The sequence below is a fragment of the Liolophura sinensis genome, chromosome 5, assembly GCF_032854445.1.
Source record: "Liolophura sinensis isolate JHLJ2023 chromosome 5, CUHK_Ljap_v2, whole genome shotgun sequence".
NCBI lineage: Eukaryota > Metazoa > Mollusca > Polyplacophora > Chitonida > Chitonidae > Liolophura > Liolophura sinensis.
The window spans coordinates 6,254,622-6,274,908 of NC_088299.1; the positions used below are offsets into that span (position 1 = coordinate 6,254,622).

The following is a 20,287-nucleotide window of genomic DNA, read 5'->3' on the forward strand; positions in this document are numbered from 1 at the left end:
GTTTCTACACCTGGTTTCCTCCACCCGTAAATCGGACCGCTATTAATCAAGTGAAGCATACCTGAGGCAGGTGCTAAAACACAACCAAATAAATGAGAAAAAAGTAATATGTAGATGGATTTTACATCTAATTGACTTTATTTGATTTATTTCATTTGATGTACTCAGTAATTTTGCATCTCTAGTTTCACGAAACCGGACTGCCGGCGTAAACGACCTCAGGAAAATTCCTACATGTCGTGCACAGCATGTTATTGAAATGCAAGTGGTCTTTAAACATAAGACAATATGGGAACAGTCCAAAAAAAAAACCCCAAGAAACCCAAAAAAAAAAAAAACAAAAAAAAAACTCGCCGACCGCGTGCTGTCACCAAGGCCCAAATACACAACAAACTACAGAAAGTCTGTTGTCTGAGTGATGCTAGAATGTATTCCGTTACTATAAGACAATATTCTGTCATATTCAACATAATATCCCGTTAGTCTAATAGAATCTTTATGTATCAGAATCACATATCAGAATATGTGTGTTATATTTAACAGGGCACTCTGCTAGAATAATAGAATACACTGTAGCATTACTCAGATAACAGACTCTCTGTTAAACTTAACAAATTAACTTTTTGACGTTAGCAATGAAAGCGGGGAGGGGGGGGGGGTGGAACAAATTATACGAACCTGTCCAAGGCTGATTTTGAACATGAACATTGGGTTTCATAACGATTGTAAGGCAAGCACAATATACACCACCATCCATCCCCTCCCAGTAAGTAGATGTACGATTCCCTTCAGTCAGTGTGCTCGTCATATTGTGAAATATATTTTTACAATATACTATTGACGGAAATATCGGCGTCTGTTCATCCTTCTCACGTTCGTGGGCGACACGGATAAACCTCAGCTAATCCCGCCAGGTCGAACGTGTATCATGTATCATGGAACTGAAAGTCACAACATTTTTTCTGAACATGTCGGGCCACTCAGGTACAATTTTTGGGCACGTATGCCCATTAAAGATGACATACCTCCGACAGAAATTCAGAATTTTTGAGTTGATTCACCTTAATACAAACATCGGTTGCATTTGATTCCTAACTAAACATCCTGCGCTTATATTTTCCGAGATAACATGCAAATGAGGCAGCGCAACGATTCCTACAATGCAACGTCGTTCGTGGATCGCACATGTGTAAATAATATGGCAGAGTGAATGCTAATTATAATTTTAGTAAACCTATATACGATCTCTTGTTCTATCGATAATGTTTTGTTGAGTTTTCGTAATTCCTAACCATGTGTACGGCAGACCTGAAGTTACGCCGGAAGCCGCACAATTACAGCACAATACAATGTCTTTCATTTCAAAGTTAGCTGAAAATCTCCCGTCGTCTAGACAACAAGGGCAGGTAACTCAGTTAATCAGCCATGTTTCTAACTCTACCGTAGTGACTTAAGTGAGTTGATGGTCGAACGGTAACCCCGCATAACATTGAACATTCGATTGTTCACTTAAAATCAGTACACAACTGGAAGTCTCAACTTTATGCAGAGGACGTCTAAAATAACAGCACGTTTCGCCGTCGTCGGAAATTTTTCGCCGTCGGAAATTTATCTCTATAAGACATACAGCGGTCTTGAGTCCGCATAACACATCCGGGGCATGTATGACTCTGCAACTCACAATTCTCAAAATTCCGTGCCGTTTGCGTGAATTTATGTAAGTCGAGTACGTAGTAAAAATATAAACAAAACTAGAAATGAGCTAAATCATTATAATATTAGCGTATAGTGCAGTCATAACATGGCCAAACTTTTTTGTTCGTCCCATCCACGGTACGTAGTATCAGTTCTGCCCATGCGTAGTGCACGATGCACACCAGTACTGGAAACCGATTAGCAATATTTGCAACGTTTGCGTTACAGTCTTCTGTCCGATCAATAAACCCATCAATAAACACGCTGTTTCGCTTGATTTATTTCTTTATTTATTTATTTTATTGGTGTTTTACGCAGTACTCAAGAATATTTCACTCATTCGACGGCGGCCAGCATTGTGGTGGGAGGAAACATGTTTCATTTGAACGCACAAATGTATTGTTATGGCCTTCCTTCGGGTCAAGTGTGTTGATGTGTGTACGATGAGAGGAACCCGGGCAGAGTCCAGGGGAACCCACGACTGTCCATAGGTGGCTGGCTGACCTTCCCTTTTACCACTCGAGAGGAAGAAAGCTGGACTGGGCTGGAGGTTCACGCGACTAAATGCTGCGCTAGCACGGTAACCCCTCGGCCACGGATCCACAGCCTTGCCACATTTTCCAGATTAGGTTTGTTCGTTCCGCAACCCCAAAAAACGGCATACCCAACGGCTTCCAGTGGATTATAACAACAATTGTAAAGTATTCTCACAGATTCTGAAAACTTATGACATCTTGTGTTTTCAGTTTTCCATTCAACTATGTGCTATAGTCCTCGCTATAGCTTTCCTGTCGTGTAATGTAGTAACCGTACATGTATATATGTGATGGACATTTAGATAAATTTATTTTTGTGAATAAGACTACCCATATACCGTAATAAAAACAATAAGGGCACAAAACATCACTGTTCCTCAACATTCTGTTTGATTTCTTTCCAAAGCACCATTTATGATTTATTTTATTATGATATGTTGTTTTTTTTTTTTGTTTTGTTTTTTACATTTTCCTGCGTATACCAAAGATTTCTGGTTTATTTCTGAGAGAACTGTGAAATTACTGCGTCAGCTTCTCTCAATGTTCCTTCTGACCAGAATGTCAACCCCATTGAAAATGAGTTGCTCACAATAAAAACTCTGTCAATGGAAGACGGACGCCTCATAAAGACCTGTACAGCGCTTGGTTTGAAGCCTGGTTTGAACAATTCCCATGCGTTTCCATACGCACCTCCACGCCAGATCTGCATCACGCCGTCTAGAGGCTGTGGTATGTCACGCGGACTGACGTCATACAATTTTCCAAGATGATGATGCGCGTGCTCTACAACTTTCCTGCTGACCGCATAAGCTGCCGGGACAGCGGATGATGAAATAGTGCCCGGGTGTTTCCTAAGCTGAGTCCAGTAATCGATCTCCGTTTCGTCGTCAATGTATGACACCAATACAACAACGTTCTCGTGCCCCAAACTGTTACGGTACCGACCATACTCCATCGTCTGACGGAGGGGTAGATCCGAAACGATAGACTTGGACGTGCCATTTAAGCGATCCCACCATGTACTGGGATAAACTAGAAAGAGCTTCATGGCAGAGTTATCGGACACAGAATCCAGTGCATGGAGAACAACTGGATCATTACGTAATGGCCCCCATTTTATGCGTGACAGCGCAGTTCGCGGACAAGCCAAAATTACCTCTTTTGCACAAGTCTTCTTTTGCCTAGCCTGAAATGTGAAAAATGTATGAGACTTAGTATGAAAACACAGACTTACATGAAATAAAAAGAAAAAAAAATTATTAGTTCAAGAGAGATTTGAGACATTAAGCTGAAAGGGAATCTTTATTTGCTATTTTTTGGAAAAATGTTAATTTTATCATACATCACAGAACGTCTAATCAAAATACCCCATACATGTTCCACACAACCCTACCCCCGGCAAAAAACAAAATAAAAAATATTCACCTTAGAGTCCACTGTTACACCGTTTACAGTCCTGGTACTAACGATGGTCAACTCATACCAGACTTTCCCACGTTGTGTCTTTCGTCGTATGGAGATAACTCTCTGGTTCAGTCGAATCGAATGTCTAAGGAAATAGTTATTGCAACGAATTGAAACTAATAATTCCAACACAATGTTATATAAATTAAAATGAATCCAGTTCACTGGTTTTTACAAACATAAGAAATTTCATAGGATCTGAACTGATAGTGCTAATGTGAGTTAGAAAGCAACGCATTATTCTTATTTGGCCTTATTTCACCAGTTACATATGACCAATTGCCTACTATCACATTGTCGGTGCTGCTCTGTTTTACTCTCCACGCTGTTGCCTTTTATATTTTACATAAAACAAGAATTCATGTTCACGTGGTATCGCCTGGAAAGCAAACCCTCCCAAACAGAAGCCAATCGGTGGACCACTGGCCAGTCTGTATTAATTACTTGCTTTAGAATCTAGTTGATCCATTCAACAGCTTAGCATAATAAATAAGCATAGTAACTCTGAAGAAACTCATTTTGACGATCTCAGTATTTCAATTACATGTATATGTCATCATGTACATTATCTTACAATAACAAAACTATAATATGCTTTTAACATATTATTGATCTTTTCAGATTATGTATTATCCTTTTATCATTGACAATTAACTGTTATCTCACGCCGCCAGTCATGTCGTATCATACTCTACACAGTAATTCATTCATCGTTGTATATACTGCCAAATCTGCCCCACTGACACTAAAACCACATTAAAATACATTATTACCAGGCTAATCTTATTAGACGTGTTTGTTAATTATGCTTTTCTGGGAGCCTACTGTATACATGTATATATAGCCAAAACGTGCCTCACTTAGCACAATCCTCCTAAGGAAGACTTAATTAAAGTCGAAATACTAAGATCATCAAAATACATATCTTCGGAGTTAATACGTTATTAATTATTACGTTCTGCAATGAAGGTAAATTGGAACGAATAAACATAGGAGCTAAATTAACTTACTGTTTGCTCGCCTTCAGAAACAGTAGTCCAAGGCGCTTGGATATAACATTCATTCCTCCAGTGACCGTCTTTATGGTAGTGGTAACATCGCCTGTAGACAGCCTATCTGCCGGAGTGTTATGAACGGCGTTGTTGTTCTCGAAGTCTGACTGGAATGCTATAAAATCTTGCAGGTATTGCTTAGCTTCTCTCGACCATAGCGTGCCCATTAAATCAAGATAACTGTCAATACAATGGGTTTACATGGATGTATATATAAAGACATGCGTGGGGCTTTACGCCGTACTGCGCGCTAGCGCAGCGTAATGACCAAGGAGTCACTCACCAATGTCGCTGTGAGTTCAAGTCCAGCTCATTCTGGCTTCCTCTCCGGCTCTACGTGGAAAGGTCTGCCACCAACAAACAGATGGTCGTGGGGTTTCCCCCGTTGCATGAGTGAAATATTCTTGAGTACAGCGTAAACACCAATCAAATAAATAAATAAATTTTACGCCGTACTTGGTTTTCATTTATATAGTGACAAGGAATCATTAGGTGTGTGTACATTTATTTGTGTCTTTTTGTGGCATTTCGAGTTCATGTTTCGAGCCATTCGTATAAAGAAATTGTCACTGGAACGGTGTTCATTTTTTTTTCTAGCTTTCAGCTCATACCCATGCTTGTAGAGAGGAATTCCATCCTTTGTTATGCCTTCTTCCACATTGGAGATTTTGTCGGGTTCAGTATTATTCATGGCGGATTGGTACAGTTTCCTGTCGAATCAAAGAGAGATAACTGATATTCAACGAGTAAATGTCAGTGCAATGCAGTCTTCGTATCTTTCCAGATGAAAACACATGTGGTTTTAAATATATATATATCTTTTCATGATACCTTTTCGAATTTGAAAAAAACTTATCACCAGCGCCATACTCAAGCAAATAGTTGAAATAGGTGAATTAATGCAGAAAGCATTGTGGTCTTTTCTATTTTACTAAAGTTAATGAATTGGTTTTATGTAATATTTAGCTGTCACGCGTCTCCTTTGTTGGGCCAGTCGCCGACGTATGCGACATATTCTTGAGTGCGGCGTAAAACATCAATCAAATAAACAAACAAATCTGTTTTATTAGCTTCATGTGTTATATACATGGGCACGAAGTCTGACGAGAGTTTACCAAAGCAGCTGATCCGGGTCTTTCGGTTCCCCTGGGCGAAGGTTGTAAGGGAGGTTATCGGTGAGGAGATCGGCAAATTTCAAATGTTTCCCTCTGAAATAATATGTCTTTTCAAAGCTGTCTCCTTTGAATACTGTGGATTTTAGTCTCAATTCTTCTAATAAGCCCACAAGGGTTTTGTGATTCTCCGGTTCATAGCGCATGGCTCCAAGGTCAATGGGAACGCCAGACGCTGTGGGTAGAAACACACTGAACATCCGACCCCCAATACGATCTGTGTTTTCAAAAATTCCGATTTTTAAACCTCGGTCTCGGAGTCTCCAAGCGGTGTAGGTGCCACCTATTCCCGCTCCAACAATAGCCACGTCCAAGCATCCTGTTTAATTAATTTGGTGCAAACATATAAAACATTATAACAAATATACCTACAAGGATATATATACATTTGAACCTGAAAACGCGTTCAACTGTATTTACATTCCGTTGATATGACAATTACAGAAACAGATCAATATACCTAGTGTAATTAAAACTGTCAGTACTATTATAGCTCTTGATAAAACCAGTGAAAGGTTTAGAGCTACATAAACAAGAAAAAAATAACTGCTGCACCGTAGCCGACACAAGATGAGACGCACATTGCATGGATACTATTACACTCAAGAAAATTTATCTGTTAAATTTAGCAGAAAATCCGACTCATACTAGAATGTACTCTTTATTTTGACACAACAGTGTGTCGTATTCAACATTATACCATGTTAGTCTAATAGAATCTTCATACAATATGTGTGTTATATTCAACAGAATAATCTGGTGCAATAACTGAATGCATTGTACCATCGCTCAGATAACAGACTTTCTGTTAAATTTAACAGATTATTTTTTAAGTGTGTAATCTCTTTTATTTCACTTTGGCGTTGTTATAATAACTCAGTAAAAGCAGTAAAAGTCGCCACAGACGCATGTGTGTTTTAACTTGTACCACATGGTCAAGGAATCCATCCCAAAGAAAAGGATGCAAAAAGGTAACGCCGTCCTCCTTTCCTTAAAACGGCCTTCGAAGGGCAATGTAGCACAACAATACATATTAAATGTAGCACCGCAATGTGGATCAGGCATGTCTTAGGTATGGTTTTCCTCCTTGTTGATTGGTCACAAGAGTTGTTGGCTGAATTACTAATTTTGATATCCATCCTAGCTTAGAAAGCCGTTTATAATCAGTAAAAAACTTTCGACGGCTATGACGTGTTATAAATTATACCATACCTGATTGCCGTGAATTGCGGGAATAAGGCGTGACGGGGAACCCTGTGAAAATATTAAAATAATACGGTATAGTTTTACTCAAAATAAAATTATTGCTAAACAAGCAGCAAACATTCATGAACAGTTCGATTTTGACGTTTCTGTTCCATTGTCAGTTCCATGTTAATGGAGCGCTGCATTATTACGCAGTATTACTAAAAGAACCACGTTTTTCTATTTCACGATTAAGTCTACTTACCAAGGAAATGAATCGCAAAGACGACCAAAATAGGTGACCTCATGTTCCCTGAAAAATGAAAGCAATGAGCAATCGTTCAGGGACTTCATAGGTTGCGGCTTGCTTTCCATTTCTTCTTCTCAAGATGCTTTCTCCTGAGGATTGTATTTATACGGCAAAATACCATGCCAAAACATAGTAAAAGCGTTAGTATTTGATATAGACATCAGTAAGCATTTCCTGACTAAGGGGAAGGACAAATGTATTTCTAGATATTTTTCGCACTGATTTGTTTTTTAATTTGAGCTGGATTATTTTAACTCTCTGGTCTTGAAGAGCAGGTTTTGAGGGTTACTGATACGTGTGTTTTTTGTGGGTAATGGCTGAAACTGTGGTGGTTACACATACTTGGAAACGTGGTGATGTCGGCTTCACTTCCGTCAAGCTGACACTTTCAGACTCTAAAAAGAGCCTAAGAGGATTCGGAGCTTGCGGATTTAGGGACTGAACGTCAACATCAACATTAGACGCTTCGTTGGGCCTAATTGTTAGAGCTTCCGCCTCGAAGTCGGGAGATCCGGAATCAAATCCAGGTCAGGGCAAACCAAAGACTTGCTTCCTCGCTGGACGTTCAACACTAAGAGATAAGAGCAAGCACAACAACACTGCATCGTCTCGTGTCTCACAATTTCCTGATGTAGTGTTGATACATGTTGATTTGTTAGAGTGGTTGTATGTCAAGCTCTCAATAGATTTCTTATTCAGTGTGATTACTATTACTTTTAGACCTTTTCGGAGGTGTGGTATGAGCGTCAACCTCGAAATCGAGAGATCTGGGATCAAATCCGGGTAGGGACTTACAAAAAAATTTTTTAATGGTATTATTGCTGCCTCGATTGGCGGTTAACACTGAGAGGTTAGAGCAAGGAAACAAGACTGGTTGGCCTGATGTCAGTATATAATGTTACTGGATGGGGTGGCATGTCTGGCGTTTTCGGCATGATACTTCAGTGGCAAATATCAATTTGGCAGCATAGAATCCCCTTGCGACTAGACGAGACAGTACGTGTACACACACCTAATGATTCTCCGTTGTCATATGACTGAAAAATTGTTAAGTACGACGTTAAACCATAATCACTAACTCACTCACTCTAAAGATATACAGTCTTTTTAATTTCACAGACAACAAACGTATATTATGAGGTAACCTGAGCAATCTATGTGCGACGACTTGAGCAGTACTTTTCCCACAGGGAAACCGTTTCAGCCTAAAATAATGTGGACCAAACCTCAGTGAATAGTTGTTCATTATTGCTTTGGCGATGACATTAGTGGGCAAACTGGTATCCCAGTACTCATAGGTTACAAGAGGACAATATTACATAATACGGTTCGGAGCCCACATGCTGTGGAATTACCCTCTTTTGATCTCTCGAATAATGTATCCCTCTTTTTAGATCACAAGCCCGGTTGCAGTGTTTCTTAGGCACTCCAATTTCCCTTGCCCATATGACAAAAGATTCTGAGTATATGACGTTAAAAACAACCAAATAAATAAAAAATAATAAGGGAAAAACAGGAAATGTGACCTATCAACCACATAGCCAACAACGAAAGATGTATGTTGGAGTCTTTCACCACTTCATCTGTAAGCTGTGTCAAGAAAGATATTTGTCTTCAAATGATGACATATCAGAAAGATAAAATGTAACATGTATATTTCGAATGAATACAGCAAAATCCATAATGGTAAAATGTAACCTGTCTTGAATACAGAGGTATATGTAGTTTCATACGATATAAGATCGACGGCGATAGCTTTGTGACTGAATTTTTCTTACAAGACATTCAAATGCTTGATGAGTGATGTCTTACATAGAGAATAGCTAAATTGGAACAAAGGTGTAGCTAAATAGCCTCTGGTGAATCATGGGCATGGTTTCATTGAAATTAGTCAGCTTTGGGTAAAAAAATGTGAGGTTTAGACTGTTTCATTTCCTTTATTTATTTATTTATTTATTTATTTATTTATTAATTTTTTGTTTATTTATTTATTTCGTGAGCTTTTAGCACCGTACTCACTATTCCAGTATTCCACTCAATTGTATGACGACGACCAGCTGGTCAGCACATATCCAAGTGAAGAGTGTCCATGCAGAAAGAGATTCGACAAAGAGATAAATGCGCTATACGATTTCCTCCCACCATAACTCTGGCCGCCCTCGGAAAAGTGAAATATTCTTGAGTACACGGCGTAAAGCTCGAATAAACTAATAAAATAACAAAGTGATTATGTCTCGCCACAGCACTGTATAGATCAACAAAGCCGTTTCCTTGGCAGCTTCGTTTATACGAAATATATTTTAGGTTTGGGATCAAACACCCATAAAATGAAAGAGTAAATACATCCAAATGACTACTTTGATTATTTTTAGATTAGCGAGCAAATATAGTTATATGAATTAACATGTATACCATGTGTCATATGCCCTGGCTACTCACCCAGTTCATAGACCTCCGGTTATAGCCTGAAGACGGTTTGCGAACATACGCTGCTCTGTGGAAAATTACAATGAATTCAAGCTTTATGCCCACTGTTTGTGTACATTCAGCTATTTACTACCCATGGCTGCACAAACCAGTAATCTGTCTAGACATCACGGAACTCTCTTTACACTTGTTGTTTAAACCTGTGGATCCTATTTTTTTATTAAACAAAATTGCGCAGTTTTTGCACTAGGACGTATAAGCCAGTGGACAATTGGCCAGTTGTATGGACAGCGTCCTCTACTCACGTGTTCTACAGTGCAAACAAACCGGTGTTTGTCTCAAAACTGCAGTTGCAGTCAACCTTACATGTAGTTATAAGGAAGTAAAAGTTGTTGGTTGTAAGCTAAAATGGGAATATATAAGTGCACTGAAGTGGATCATAAAGTTGTTGGTTGTAAGCTAAAATGGGAATATATAAGTGCACTGAAATGGATCATAATGTTGTTGTTTGTAAGCTAAAATTGGAATATATAAGTGCACTGAAGTGGATCATAAAGTTGTTGGTTGTAAGCTAAGATAGGAATATATAAGTGCACTGAAGTGGGTCATAAAGTTATTGGTGTAAGCTAAAATGGGAATATATAAGTGCACTGAAGTGGGTGATAAAGTTGTTGTTTGCAAGCTAAACTGGGAATATATAAGTGCACTGAAGTGGATCATAAAGTTGTTGGTTGTAAGCTAAGATGGGAATATATAAGTGCACTGAAGTGGGTGATAAAGTTATTGGTGTAAGCTAAAATTGGAATATATAAGTGCACTGAAGTGGGTGATAAAGTTGTTGTTTGCAAGCTAAAATGGGAATATATAAGTGCACTGAAGTGGATCATAAAGTTGTTGGTGTAAGCTAAAATGGGAATATATAAGTGCACTGAAGTGGATCATAAAGTTGTTGGTTGTAAGCTAAAATGGAAATATATAAGTGCACTGAAGTAGATCATAAAGTTGTTGGTTGTAAGCTAAAATGGGAATATATAAGTGCACTGAAGTGGGTCATAAAGTTGTTGTTTGTAAGCTAAAATGGGAATATATAAGTGCACTGAAGTGGGTCAAAAAGTTGTTGTTTGTAAGCTAAAATGGGAATATATAAGTGCACTGAAGTAGATCATAAAGTTGTTGGATGTAAGCTAAAATGGAAATATATAAGAGCAAGGAAGTGGATCATAAAGTTGTTGGTTGTAAGCTAAAATGGGAATATATAACTGTACTGAGAAATGAGTGCTAATGTTGTTGACTGGAATCTGAACTGAGAACATATATGTGCATTGAAAAGTAAATCTTAAAGTGCTTGGCTGTATAAGCTGAGCTGGGAATATATAGTTAATCTGAAAGCTGAATCATAGTTGTCGGTTCGAAGCAGAACTGGGAATATATAGGTTCGCTGAAGTGCATTCTGCAGCTGGTGGGTATAAACTGAAGTGAGTATATATGGGTGCACTGATGTGGATCCTGAAGCTGTTGGTTGTATATAAGCTGAGCCGGGAATATATAGTTGCACGGAAGTGGATCCTGAAGCTGTTGGTTGTATATAAGATAAGCTGGGAATATATAGTTGCACGGAAGTGGATCCTGAAGCTGTTGATTGTATATCAGCTAAGCTGGGAATATATAGTTGCACGGAAGTGGATCCTGAAGCTGTTGGTTGTATATAAGCTAAGCCGAGAATATATAGTTGCACGTAAGTGGATCCCGAAGTTTTTGGTTTTATATAAGCAGAGCTGGGAATATATAGTTGCACGGAAGTGGATCCTGAAGCTGTTGGTTGTATATAACCTGAGCTGGGAATATATAGTTGCACGGAAGTGGATCCTGAAGCTGTTGGTTGTATATAACCTGAGCTGGGAATATATAGTTGCACTGAAGTGGATCTTGAAGCTGTTGGTTGTATATAAGCTAAGCCGGGAATATATAGTTGCACGGAAGTGGATCCTGAAGCTGTTGGTTGTATATAAGCTGAGCTGGGAATATATAGTTGCACTAAAGTGGATCCTGAAGCTGTTGGTTGTATATCAGCTAAGCCGGGAATATATAGTTGCACGGAAGTGGACCCTGAAGCTGTTGGTTGTATATAAGCAGAGCTGGGAATATATAGTTGCACGGAAGTGGATACTGAAGTTTTTGGTTTTATATAAGCAGAGCTGGGAATATACAGTTGCACGGAAGTGGATCCTGAAGCTGTTGGTTGTATATAAGCTAAGCCGGGAATATATAGTTGCACGGAAGTGGATCCTGAAGCTGTTGGTTGTATATCAGCTAAGCTGGGAATATATAGTTGCACTAAAGTGGATCCTGAAGCTGTTGGTTGTATATAAGCAGAGCTGGGAATATACAGTTGCACGGAAGTGGATACTGAAGTTTTTGGTTTAATATAAGCAGAGCTGGGAATATACAGTTGCACGGAAGTGGATCCTGAAGCTGTTGGTTGTATATAAGCTAAGCCGGGAATATATAGTTGCACGGAAGTGGAACCTGAAGTTTTTGGTTGTAAGGTAATATGGGAATATATAAGCTGACGGAAGTGGATCCTGAAGTTTTTGGTTGTATATAAGCAGAGCTAGGAATATATAGTTGCAGGGAAGTGGATCCTGAAGCTGTTGGTTGTATATAAGCTAAGCTGGAAATATATAGTTGCACGGAAGTGGATCCTGAAGCTGTTGGATGTATATAAGCTAAGCCGGGAATATATAGTTGCACGGAAGTGGATCCTGAAGTTTTTGGTTGTAAGGTAATATGGGAATATATAAGCTGACGGAAGTGGATCCTGAAGTTTTTGGTTGTATATACTCTGAGCTCGGAATATACATACATGTACTAGCATTGAGGTGAAGACGATGGAATATACTGTATGCTCTAAACATAAATCGTTGTATTGAATTAAGTAAGACTGAACGTTGTGTGGTGAAGTTCTGAGCATATATAATTGAAGTAATGATTTTTTTTTTTTTTTTTTGATTGGTGTTTTACGCCGTACTCAAGAATATTTCACTTATACGACGGCGGCCAGCATTATGGTGGGTGGAAACCGGGCAGAGCCCGGGGGAAACCCACGACCATCCGCAGGTTGCTGGCAGACCTTCTCACGTACGGCCGGAGAGGAAGCCAGCATGAGCTGGACTTGAACTCACAGCGACCTCATTGGTGAGAGACTCCTGGGTCATTACGGTGCGCTAGCGCTTTAACCGACTGAGCCACGGAGGCCCCTTGAAGTAATGAAACGAGTTGCCCAGTGCACTAGGAGTGAGTGTGTCCGTGGGGTTTAACGTCGTGCTTAACCATTTTTCAGTCATATGACGACGAAGGAATCCATAGAGTGCATTTAATGTGCCTCCTTGTTGCAGGACGGATTTCCACCGCTCTTTTATCTAGTGCTGTTTCACTGAGACGCCTTACCGAAGGCAAGTAAGCTGACCCGCCATCATACTGATACGGGTCCACCAGCTGTTGCACGATCCACTTCATGCTGCACTGCACTAGAACAATGTATAGTTATGTTGAAGTGAAATTTTAAGATGATATTCGGAAGCTGTGAGCATATGTACTTGTAAAGCTGAAATCGGTTCGGTTGTATCATAGTCAATTCGAAAGTCGTTGCTTGGAAGTTGCATGGATATATAGGCCTACATGTATTTGTGTTGAAGTTAAGTCGTAAGTTATTCGACGAAATCTGGTAAAATAAACAAGAGAAAAACAAGAAGAAACAATCGGAAGGAATATGTCCACAATAATATGAACAGAAATTAATTGTTTGCGTTGTAAATAACTGCATATACATGTATCTCACAAAAGGATCCAGGCAAAGAGAATGGGTGCTTTTCATTGGATTTTCACGTATTACCAAGCGAAAACATGCAGTAACGTTCCAACATACACTGTGAACGAGATTTTGTCATTTACGTAGCAAATACCCGTGTCACGGAAACTAAACATAGACTGCAACAGCATTTAATAGGGTGCACGGAAGCTACAAAAAACAAAAGGTTTTGCTAAGTACACATACGGCTTATACTCTTGTAGCCTAGACTTCGTGACTTAATTACCACGTGCAAATACGGTCTGTTTAAATGTACACTTCTAAATGTATAATTTAAGCACGCTGCTGTACCTTAGAGTCACGAATTATGCCGTCTCGCCTGACTCAAAACGCACGTGAACTGCATGGTGGAAAGTTGGACAAGGATTCGAGGCTCAAATCAAATGCTACCGTGGTATTAAAGGTGAAAGAAAACATAAAAATGACATAAAACTCAGATAAAAGAGTTCGAAAAGTTATTCCTAAATGTGGTCTTGAATGTTTTTTCCGATTTTTTCTTAAGGAGAAAAAAGACACTTGAAAATAATTTTTGTATGGTGGATATTTGGGACCACGTTTTGGTATTTATAGTTTCTGTCTAATAATGTCATAAATGAGGATGTAACACAGGTTTAATAAATATTTTTGCACCAGGATTTGTTCTTTTCAGTTAACAAATGTATTAAACCTCAATTTTGATCATATTTATCTTTGTAATATGTTCATAAATATTATCATAATTTAGGTTAAATGCATGTTTCTATATAAACCACAAGTTTACATTCAAATAAATTTATTAGACAAGCATCACATCCTTATTTAGAACATTATTATGCAACAACGATAAATACCAAAAGTTGGTCCCAATTACCCACCATACAAAAATATTTTCAAATACCCTTTTCTCTTGAAACAAAATCTCATAAAAATATTAAAGTTCATATTTGCAATTCAGTTTTGACGCTCTTTCATCTGATTTTGTATTCATTTTTAGGATTTCTTCTCCTTTAACACCATCTATAAACAAGCTTTCATTTAAAAAAAATCTTTGTTTTATGAGTGCGGCCGTTGAAAATTACAACTTTGTGGGATATTAATGTGAGCCCTATTTGACCTCGGCTGTTTCCGTCACGCTTACTTCCATATGATCTGCACATTTAGGTAGGTTTTAAAATACTAAGACAAAGCTAAAATGAAGCATGCATTTCTGTATACTAAAAATCATACTAGCGTGTTGCATGGGTACTCGATTCAATTTGCTATATAACCTGCGTTATTCAGGAAAAGGGGTGAAGAAAGACATAAACGGTCACCATCCATTATTGACGTAATAATGGCTCAAGTCTCTGGGTCCAGTTGCTCAAAAGTGTATAAATATTTAAGTCCGGTATTAACTTTAGTCCAGCTTAAAGTGTCATCAACTTTGTATAAGACCGAGACTGGTATTAAGATTTAAACGTGACTTTACTTTTAATAATAGTTGGCTTTCGTAAATTGTTGTATTCTGATAAGATAGTGTGCAATATTCTCCAGAGTTTGGAGAGGCTAATTCGGAGAGTTTGGCAAAAAAGCGCAAGGCCAAAAACAAAAACCATTTTTCCTATTAGCCCAAATAATTAGCTTTCACTTTCAGGAAATACGTAATAAACTTCCCATTTATATTTAGCTTGTTTCATTATAACTGTTCAGAATTTAGAATGAGTTGTGTCCTCTCATAGAAGTGTTTAAATCAGCGTTCATCAATAAAATTGTTTCAGGTTTTGGTTAGAACCATGTTGTACATACTTTAAATGAAGATCATGCATGTGTATGAAGTATCATTAGAAACAAAGGTTGAGGCAGATTGTTTGTGTTTTCTGACATCACTTCTTGCCTAATTACCGTGACCCCCAAGCATCGGCGTGGTTCAAGAATGTGTACAAAACTTTCTGATAGTAACAGTGATGCAAAGCGAACAAACAGAGAGCAACGCAGGCGTTGTAAGGAGTATGAAGGTCTCTACGCGCTTCTGAAAGTGCTTTTATTGTTTATTTGATTGGTGTTTGCACCGTAGCCAGGAATATTTCAATTATAAGACGGCGGCTGGAATTATGGTAGGAGGAAACCGGATAAATCCCGAGCGAAACTCACAGCCATCCGCTGGTTGCTCTCAGTCCTTCCCACGTAGGGCTACAAAGGAAGCAGACGTGCACACGCCTACTGAAAGACCATTTATCAGATTATATAAAGTATATTTCACCCATAATTATACGTATATTTTCTCTGCCTGCGTTAAACCGTTTTTACTCGACCTGGTCGAAAACCCTCCGCCAAGTTTACTACAGTTCTTCGAAGATGAGGTGGGGCTGGATGTAAAGTTGCAGTGAGACGTTGTCACCAACCTCTTGGTGCCTTGATGTCTTTTTAAGGTATGAATTGATTTTTTAAAATTTGAATTGTTATTTTATCTGGTCCGTCCATTTTGGTACATTTCCGTACCAAAACAAATTAGACCCCAGTTGGTAGAGCGTCCGCTTCGGGACCGGTAGATCCAGGATCAATCCTTGATCGAGTCACACCTAAGACTTTAAAAGAGGAAGTTGTAACTTCCTCGCTTGGCGTTCAGCATGAAGGGGATAGTGCAACGACTGGTTGACCCGTATCAGTATAATGGCTCGGGCGGGGCGGCTTACTTGCCTTCGGTAAGTCGTCTCAGTGAAGCAGCACTAAATAAAAGAGCGGTGGAAATCCGTCCTGCAACAAGGAGGCACATTACACGTACATGCACCCTAAAGATTCCTTCGTCGTCATATGACTGAAAAATTGTTGAGTACGACGTTAAACCCCAAGCACTCACTCACTCAAATCAGAATGTTCAAGCAGAAGTGGGGTTCACACGCAAGATTTATCAGCACGAGGGATCAAGCGATTGTGGTCACGAAATATTATCGTGTTTTCCTTCATGTTTAAGACAGCACCCAACGTCCAGTTTTAGTCAGACGAAACGTCTTTTATTCTTTATACTGTAGGTGAAAGTCTGAAATATCGGACGAAAGAGTTGTTGAATCGCCATACTGAGATTGCTGAATGTCTCTGAATTAAATACTTCACTTTCTAAACACACCTACACATATACATAACCTTGTACCATACACGTTCATATCGTGTAAAGACAAGGAGTGCATTAGGTATCTGTGTAAGGAATATTTGTGGAATACAAGCCAATGTGAACTTTCTTCTTTTTTTTCAATTTATTTATTTATTTAATTGGTGTTTCACACCGATCTCAAGAATATTTTACTTATACAACGGCGGCCAGCATTATGGTGGGTGAAAACCGGGCGGATCCCGCGAGAAACCCACGACCATTCGCAGGTTGCGCCAGACCTTCCCACGTACCGCCGGAGAGGAAGCCAGCATGAGCTAGACTTGAACTCACAGAAGCTCCTGGGTCATTACGCTGCGCTAGCGCGCTAACCAACTGAGCCACGGAGCCCCCCCCCCCCCACCCTCCCGCTCTCCGTCCCTCTTTTTTTTTTTTCAAATCAATAATTCAGTTTCAATGTATTTGAAAAAAAGAGGCAATGCAGAAATGTACAAATGGGCCTAAGCACAGTTCTTAATGGTGTCATTTAATAAGCTTGACTATGGGAATGGTGTTGTCATATTTAACATTTTTTTCCACATTGTGGTGGGAGGAAATCGGGCAAATGCCGATGGAGACCAACGACCGCCCGAAGGCTGGTGCAGAATCAGATAATGAAGCTTTATAATGTACATCAAAATTAGTAAATTAGATTTCAGCACTAACGTTTTTCAAGTGCAAAACAAGCAGATCTGACGATTACATCTTTGAAATTAATTATGCCCAATGCGAGTTACATATACAATCTAAATATTTAGTAAAATCATTCGTATACTAGTACTGCTCGTGTAGTGTATTAATAGGACTATGGTCAGTCATTAATTGTGTATAGCATATGCAGCGAACTTCGCTCATAAGGTAGCTTATCATCGAATCAATGTGACAATGGGGCGCCCCAGTCGTCAAAATGGCAGCTGTCTCTGCGTATCACTGAATACAAGCCAAGCTTAGGACGGATTTTCGGGCAAAACTACAGCGACTCTCTTCGCCCATAAATGATTACCAGTATTTTATTTACTGTACATGATCCGCAAGGGATCGTTTAGTCTGTAGCAGAATAAACAAAAACCTGAAAGTGTGTACCTGCCTTGCACAATTCAGACACACAAACGATTTTCAAACGGTAAAAAATGATGAACGTTCGTTGTTTTCCTTGTATATAATGACGGAAGATGGTAGTCAATGTTCGATGACAGCACAATACAGTCAACTCTGCAGATGAATATCTGAGAATAATAAATAGCATATTGATACAAAAAGAACTCCTGTGTACGTGATCCGCTAGGCTACTCCTCACACTTCCGGTATATACATGGGCGACCCCTACTCGAAACTCTCATGAACGAGGGACCCGCAGAAGACCTACTGACATAAATGGTCAATTGGGGAAACATGCAATGTTCAAATATATGTTTACATATAACAACATATTTAGTCGTTTCATCACTAAATCAGTGAAATAGTTCAACATAATGTAGTAAAATAAGAATCTAAGTATTTGTGTGACGACAGAGAGAACACATACAGTTTAACACAGCAATAACTTTGGCAAGACTCACCGGGAATTGGAGTGTAGATTTCAGCAGAAGTCTCAGCTTTGTTAAGATGAAAATCATCTGCAATTCGTTTATAATGATCGTTGTCCCGCTTGGATGCCCCCACTCTACCCAAGGTGGCTTAGCCTTTTTTGTTTTGTTTTGTTTTGTTTTGTTGTAGCATGGGTCAAACACAAAAGACTGCAGTACAGCGAGTAAAAGCAGAGCATCGACCACAATGCGAAGTTAGCAAGTGGTCGCTATAGCACAAAGCTAAACTGGATGTACCCACGTAACGCCCAGCTTCGCTTTAATCTAATCCACGTGGACAAGTCACTAAAACTAACAGTTCGAACCCTAACTTACTTTTGGTATCCACCCATGTCTTGAAACACCCGAAATGCAAATATGTCAAAGCCAGCATTGGTAAACAAATTTTTCAACAGTAAGCATACAGAGACAGAAGGAGGCTTTTTTCTGCAGTAGAATGACTGGGAATTGCGAAATTACCAGAAATTTACAGAATTAATTACTTTATTACACTTGTCTATGCTGAAGCACTTTTACAGTGCATACGAGAGTTTTAATTATTTCCATAACCTTGTGTTTGCTGTTATTAAAGAATATAAATGTGTGATGAATTAAAAAAGGAAAAGTAACTAATTGCCCTAATCAATAGAAAAGAAGCTGCGTCGTAGAATACGACGCACACTTAATCGCCCTAATTAAAGAAGAAGAAAAAAAGATGCAAGAAAAGAATTTTTTCGCTATGAGAAAGATGAGACATCTAAATATCACGAAGTCAAAAGATCAGAGGAAATAAAGTATGATGAGTTTACATGCATGTGTATAATGGCAGTACAAGAAAATATTAAAGACAACCTTGACAGATTTTGGAGTTTTATAAAGAAAATAAAAAGGGTAAAGACTGTTTACCTGGTATTGTAGCAAATTACAGAACGGAAGCTTGACCCCTGGAGAACATCTGAAATGTTGGCTATTTTCTTTTTCCAAAATGTGTTTAACGTAAAAAGTCCCAGCGAATATGCATACGCCGATATCGTTACGGCTGTAAACTACGTTCTATAGTCCCTTGATTTATCAACTGATGGAATACAAGAGAGTCTTAAGAACCTAAACCCACACAGAATTCGTGGATATGTTTATGGCTCCAGGATGACGAAGCGATCTTAGACGTAAGTCGGCATTTCAAACCACTTTAAAAATGTTATTTCTTAAGTAACAAGGTCAAAATATTGCTTGACAAGGTAAATTCTTGGGAAGTTATTGTACAACAAATTTCACCTAAAACAATGGATACGAACATATTAAATTTTAATGATGGAAACTTTGGCTTAAGTCTAAGATCACTTCGTGATCCCCGGGGCCTGGTCTGTTGTTAAGAGAGTTTGCATACGAGCTACGTTCCTTTAAATATTCTGTTTAACTTGTTTAACTTGTTTAACTTTAATATGTAAATTATCACTCGCGATCTTTTTTAACCCGTTTTTTATGTAGATTGATTTTTAGACAAAACATCACAAGAAATAGGCCAAAAATAAATGAATTTCATGCAATATATAATCTACGCAGATTTTATTAAAGCATCCGACACTGTCATTATCTTTTAACTTACAAGCTTCATCTTTATGGTTTTACTGGAGAAATTCTAAACCGTATTTCAAGTATATAGGGGGCAACGAGTGGCTTGCCAAGGGCTTTTGGCCATACTGGCAAGTTGTGCTGCCCAGGGTGTCACAGAGTTTGATTTTATAGGGCCGCTGTATTTCACCATTTTCGTCTGTGATTTGGCGTTGGTTATACAATGTTCTGAGTGCATTTTAGTTGTGGATGTGGATTAGTTGTGGGTGATAACAAATTGGTGTCAAATTCAGATAACTGTGATCAACTGCTCTCAAAAAAATAATCTGTTAAATTGA

The 20,287-nt window shown here is 38.8% G+C and overlaps 1 protein-coding gene across 1 annotated transcript; it reads right to left on the reverse strand.

Moving 5' to 3' along the window:
* Positions 1-2,721: 2,721 nt before the first annotated feature.
* LOC135465865 (aplysianin-A-like) lies at positions 2,722-9,909 on the reverse strand. The gene is made up of 8 exons (XM_064743232.1): positions 9,854-9,909; positions 7,370-7,417; positions 7,132-7,173; positions 5,863-6,238; positions 5,359-5,457; positions 4,706-4,927; positions 3,657-3,780; positions 2,722-3,417 (listed from the first exon to the last, which is right to left on the reverse strand). Exons 2-8 carry the CDS (start codon positions 7,410-7,412, stop codon positions 2,728-2,730), a joined length of 1,596 nt encoding a protein of 531 aa, XP_064599302.1. The 5' UTR covers positions 7,413-7,417; positions 9,854-9,909; the 3' UTR covers positions 2,722-2,727.
* Between the last annotated feature and the right edge of the window lie 10,378 nt (positions 9,910-20,287).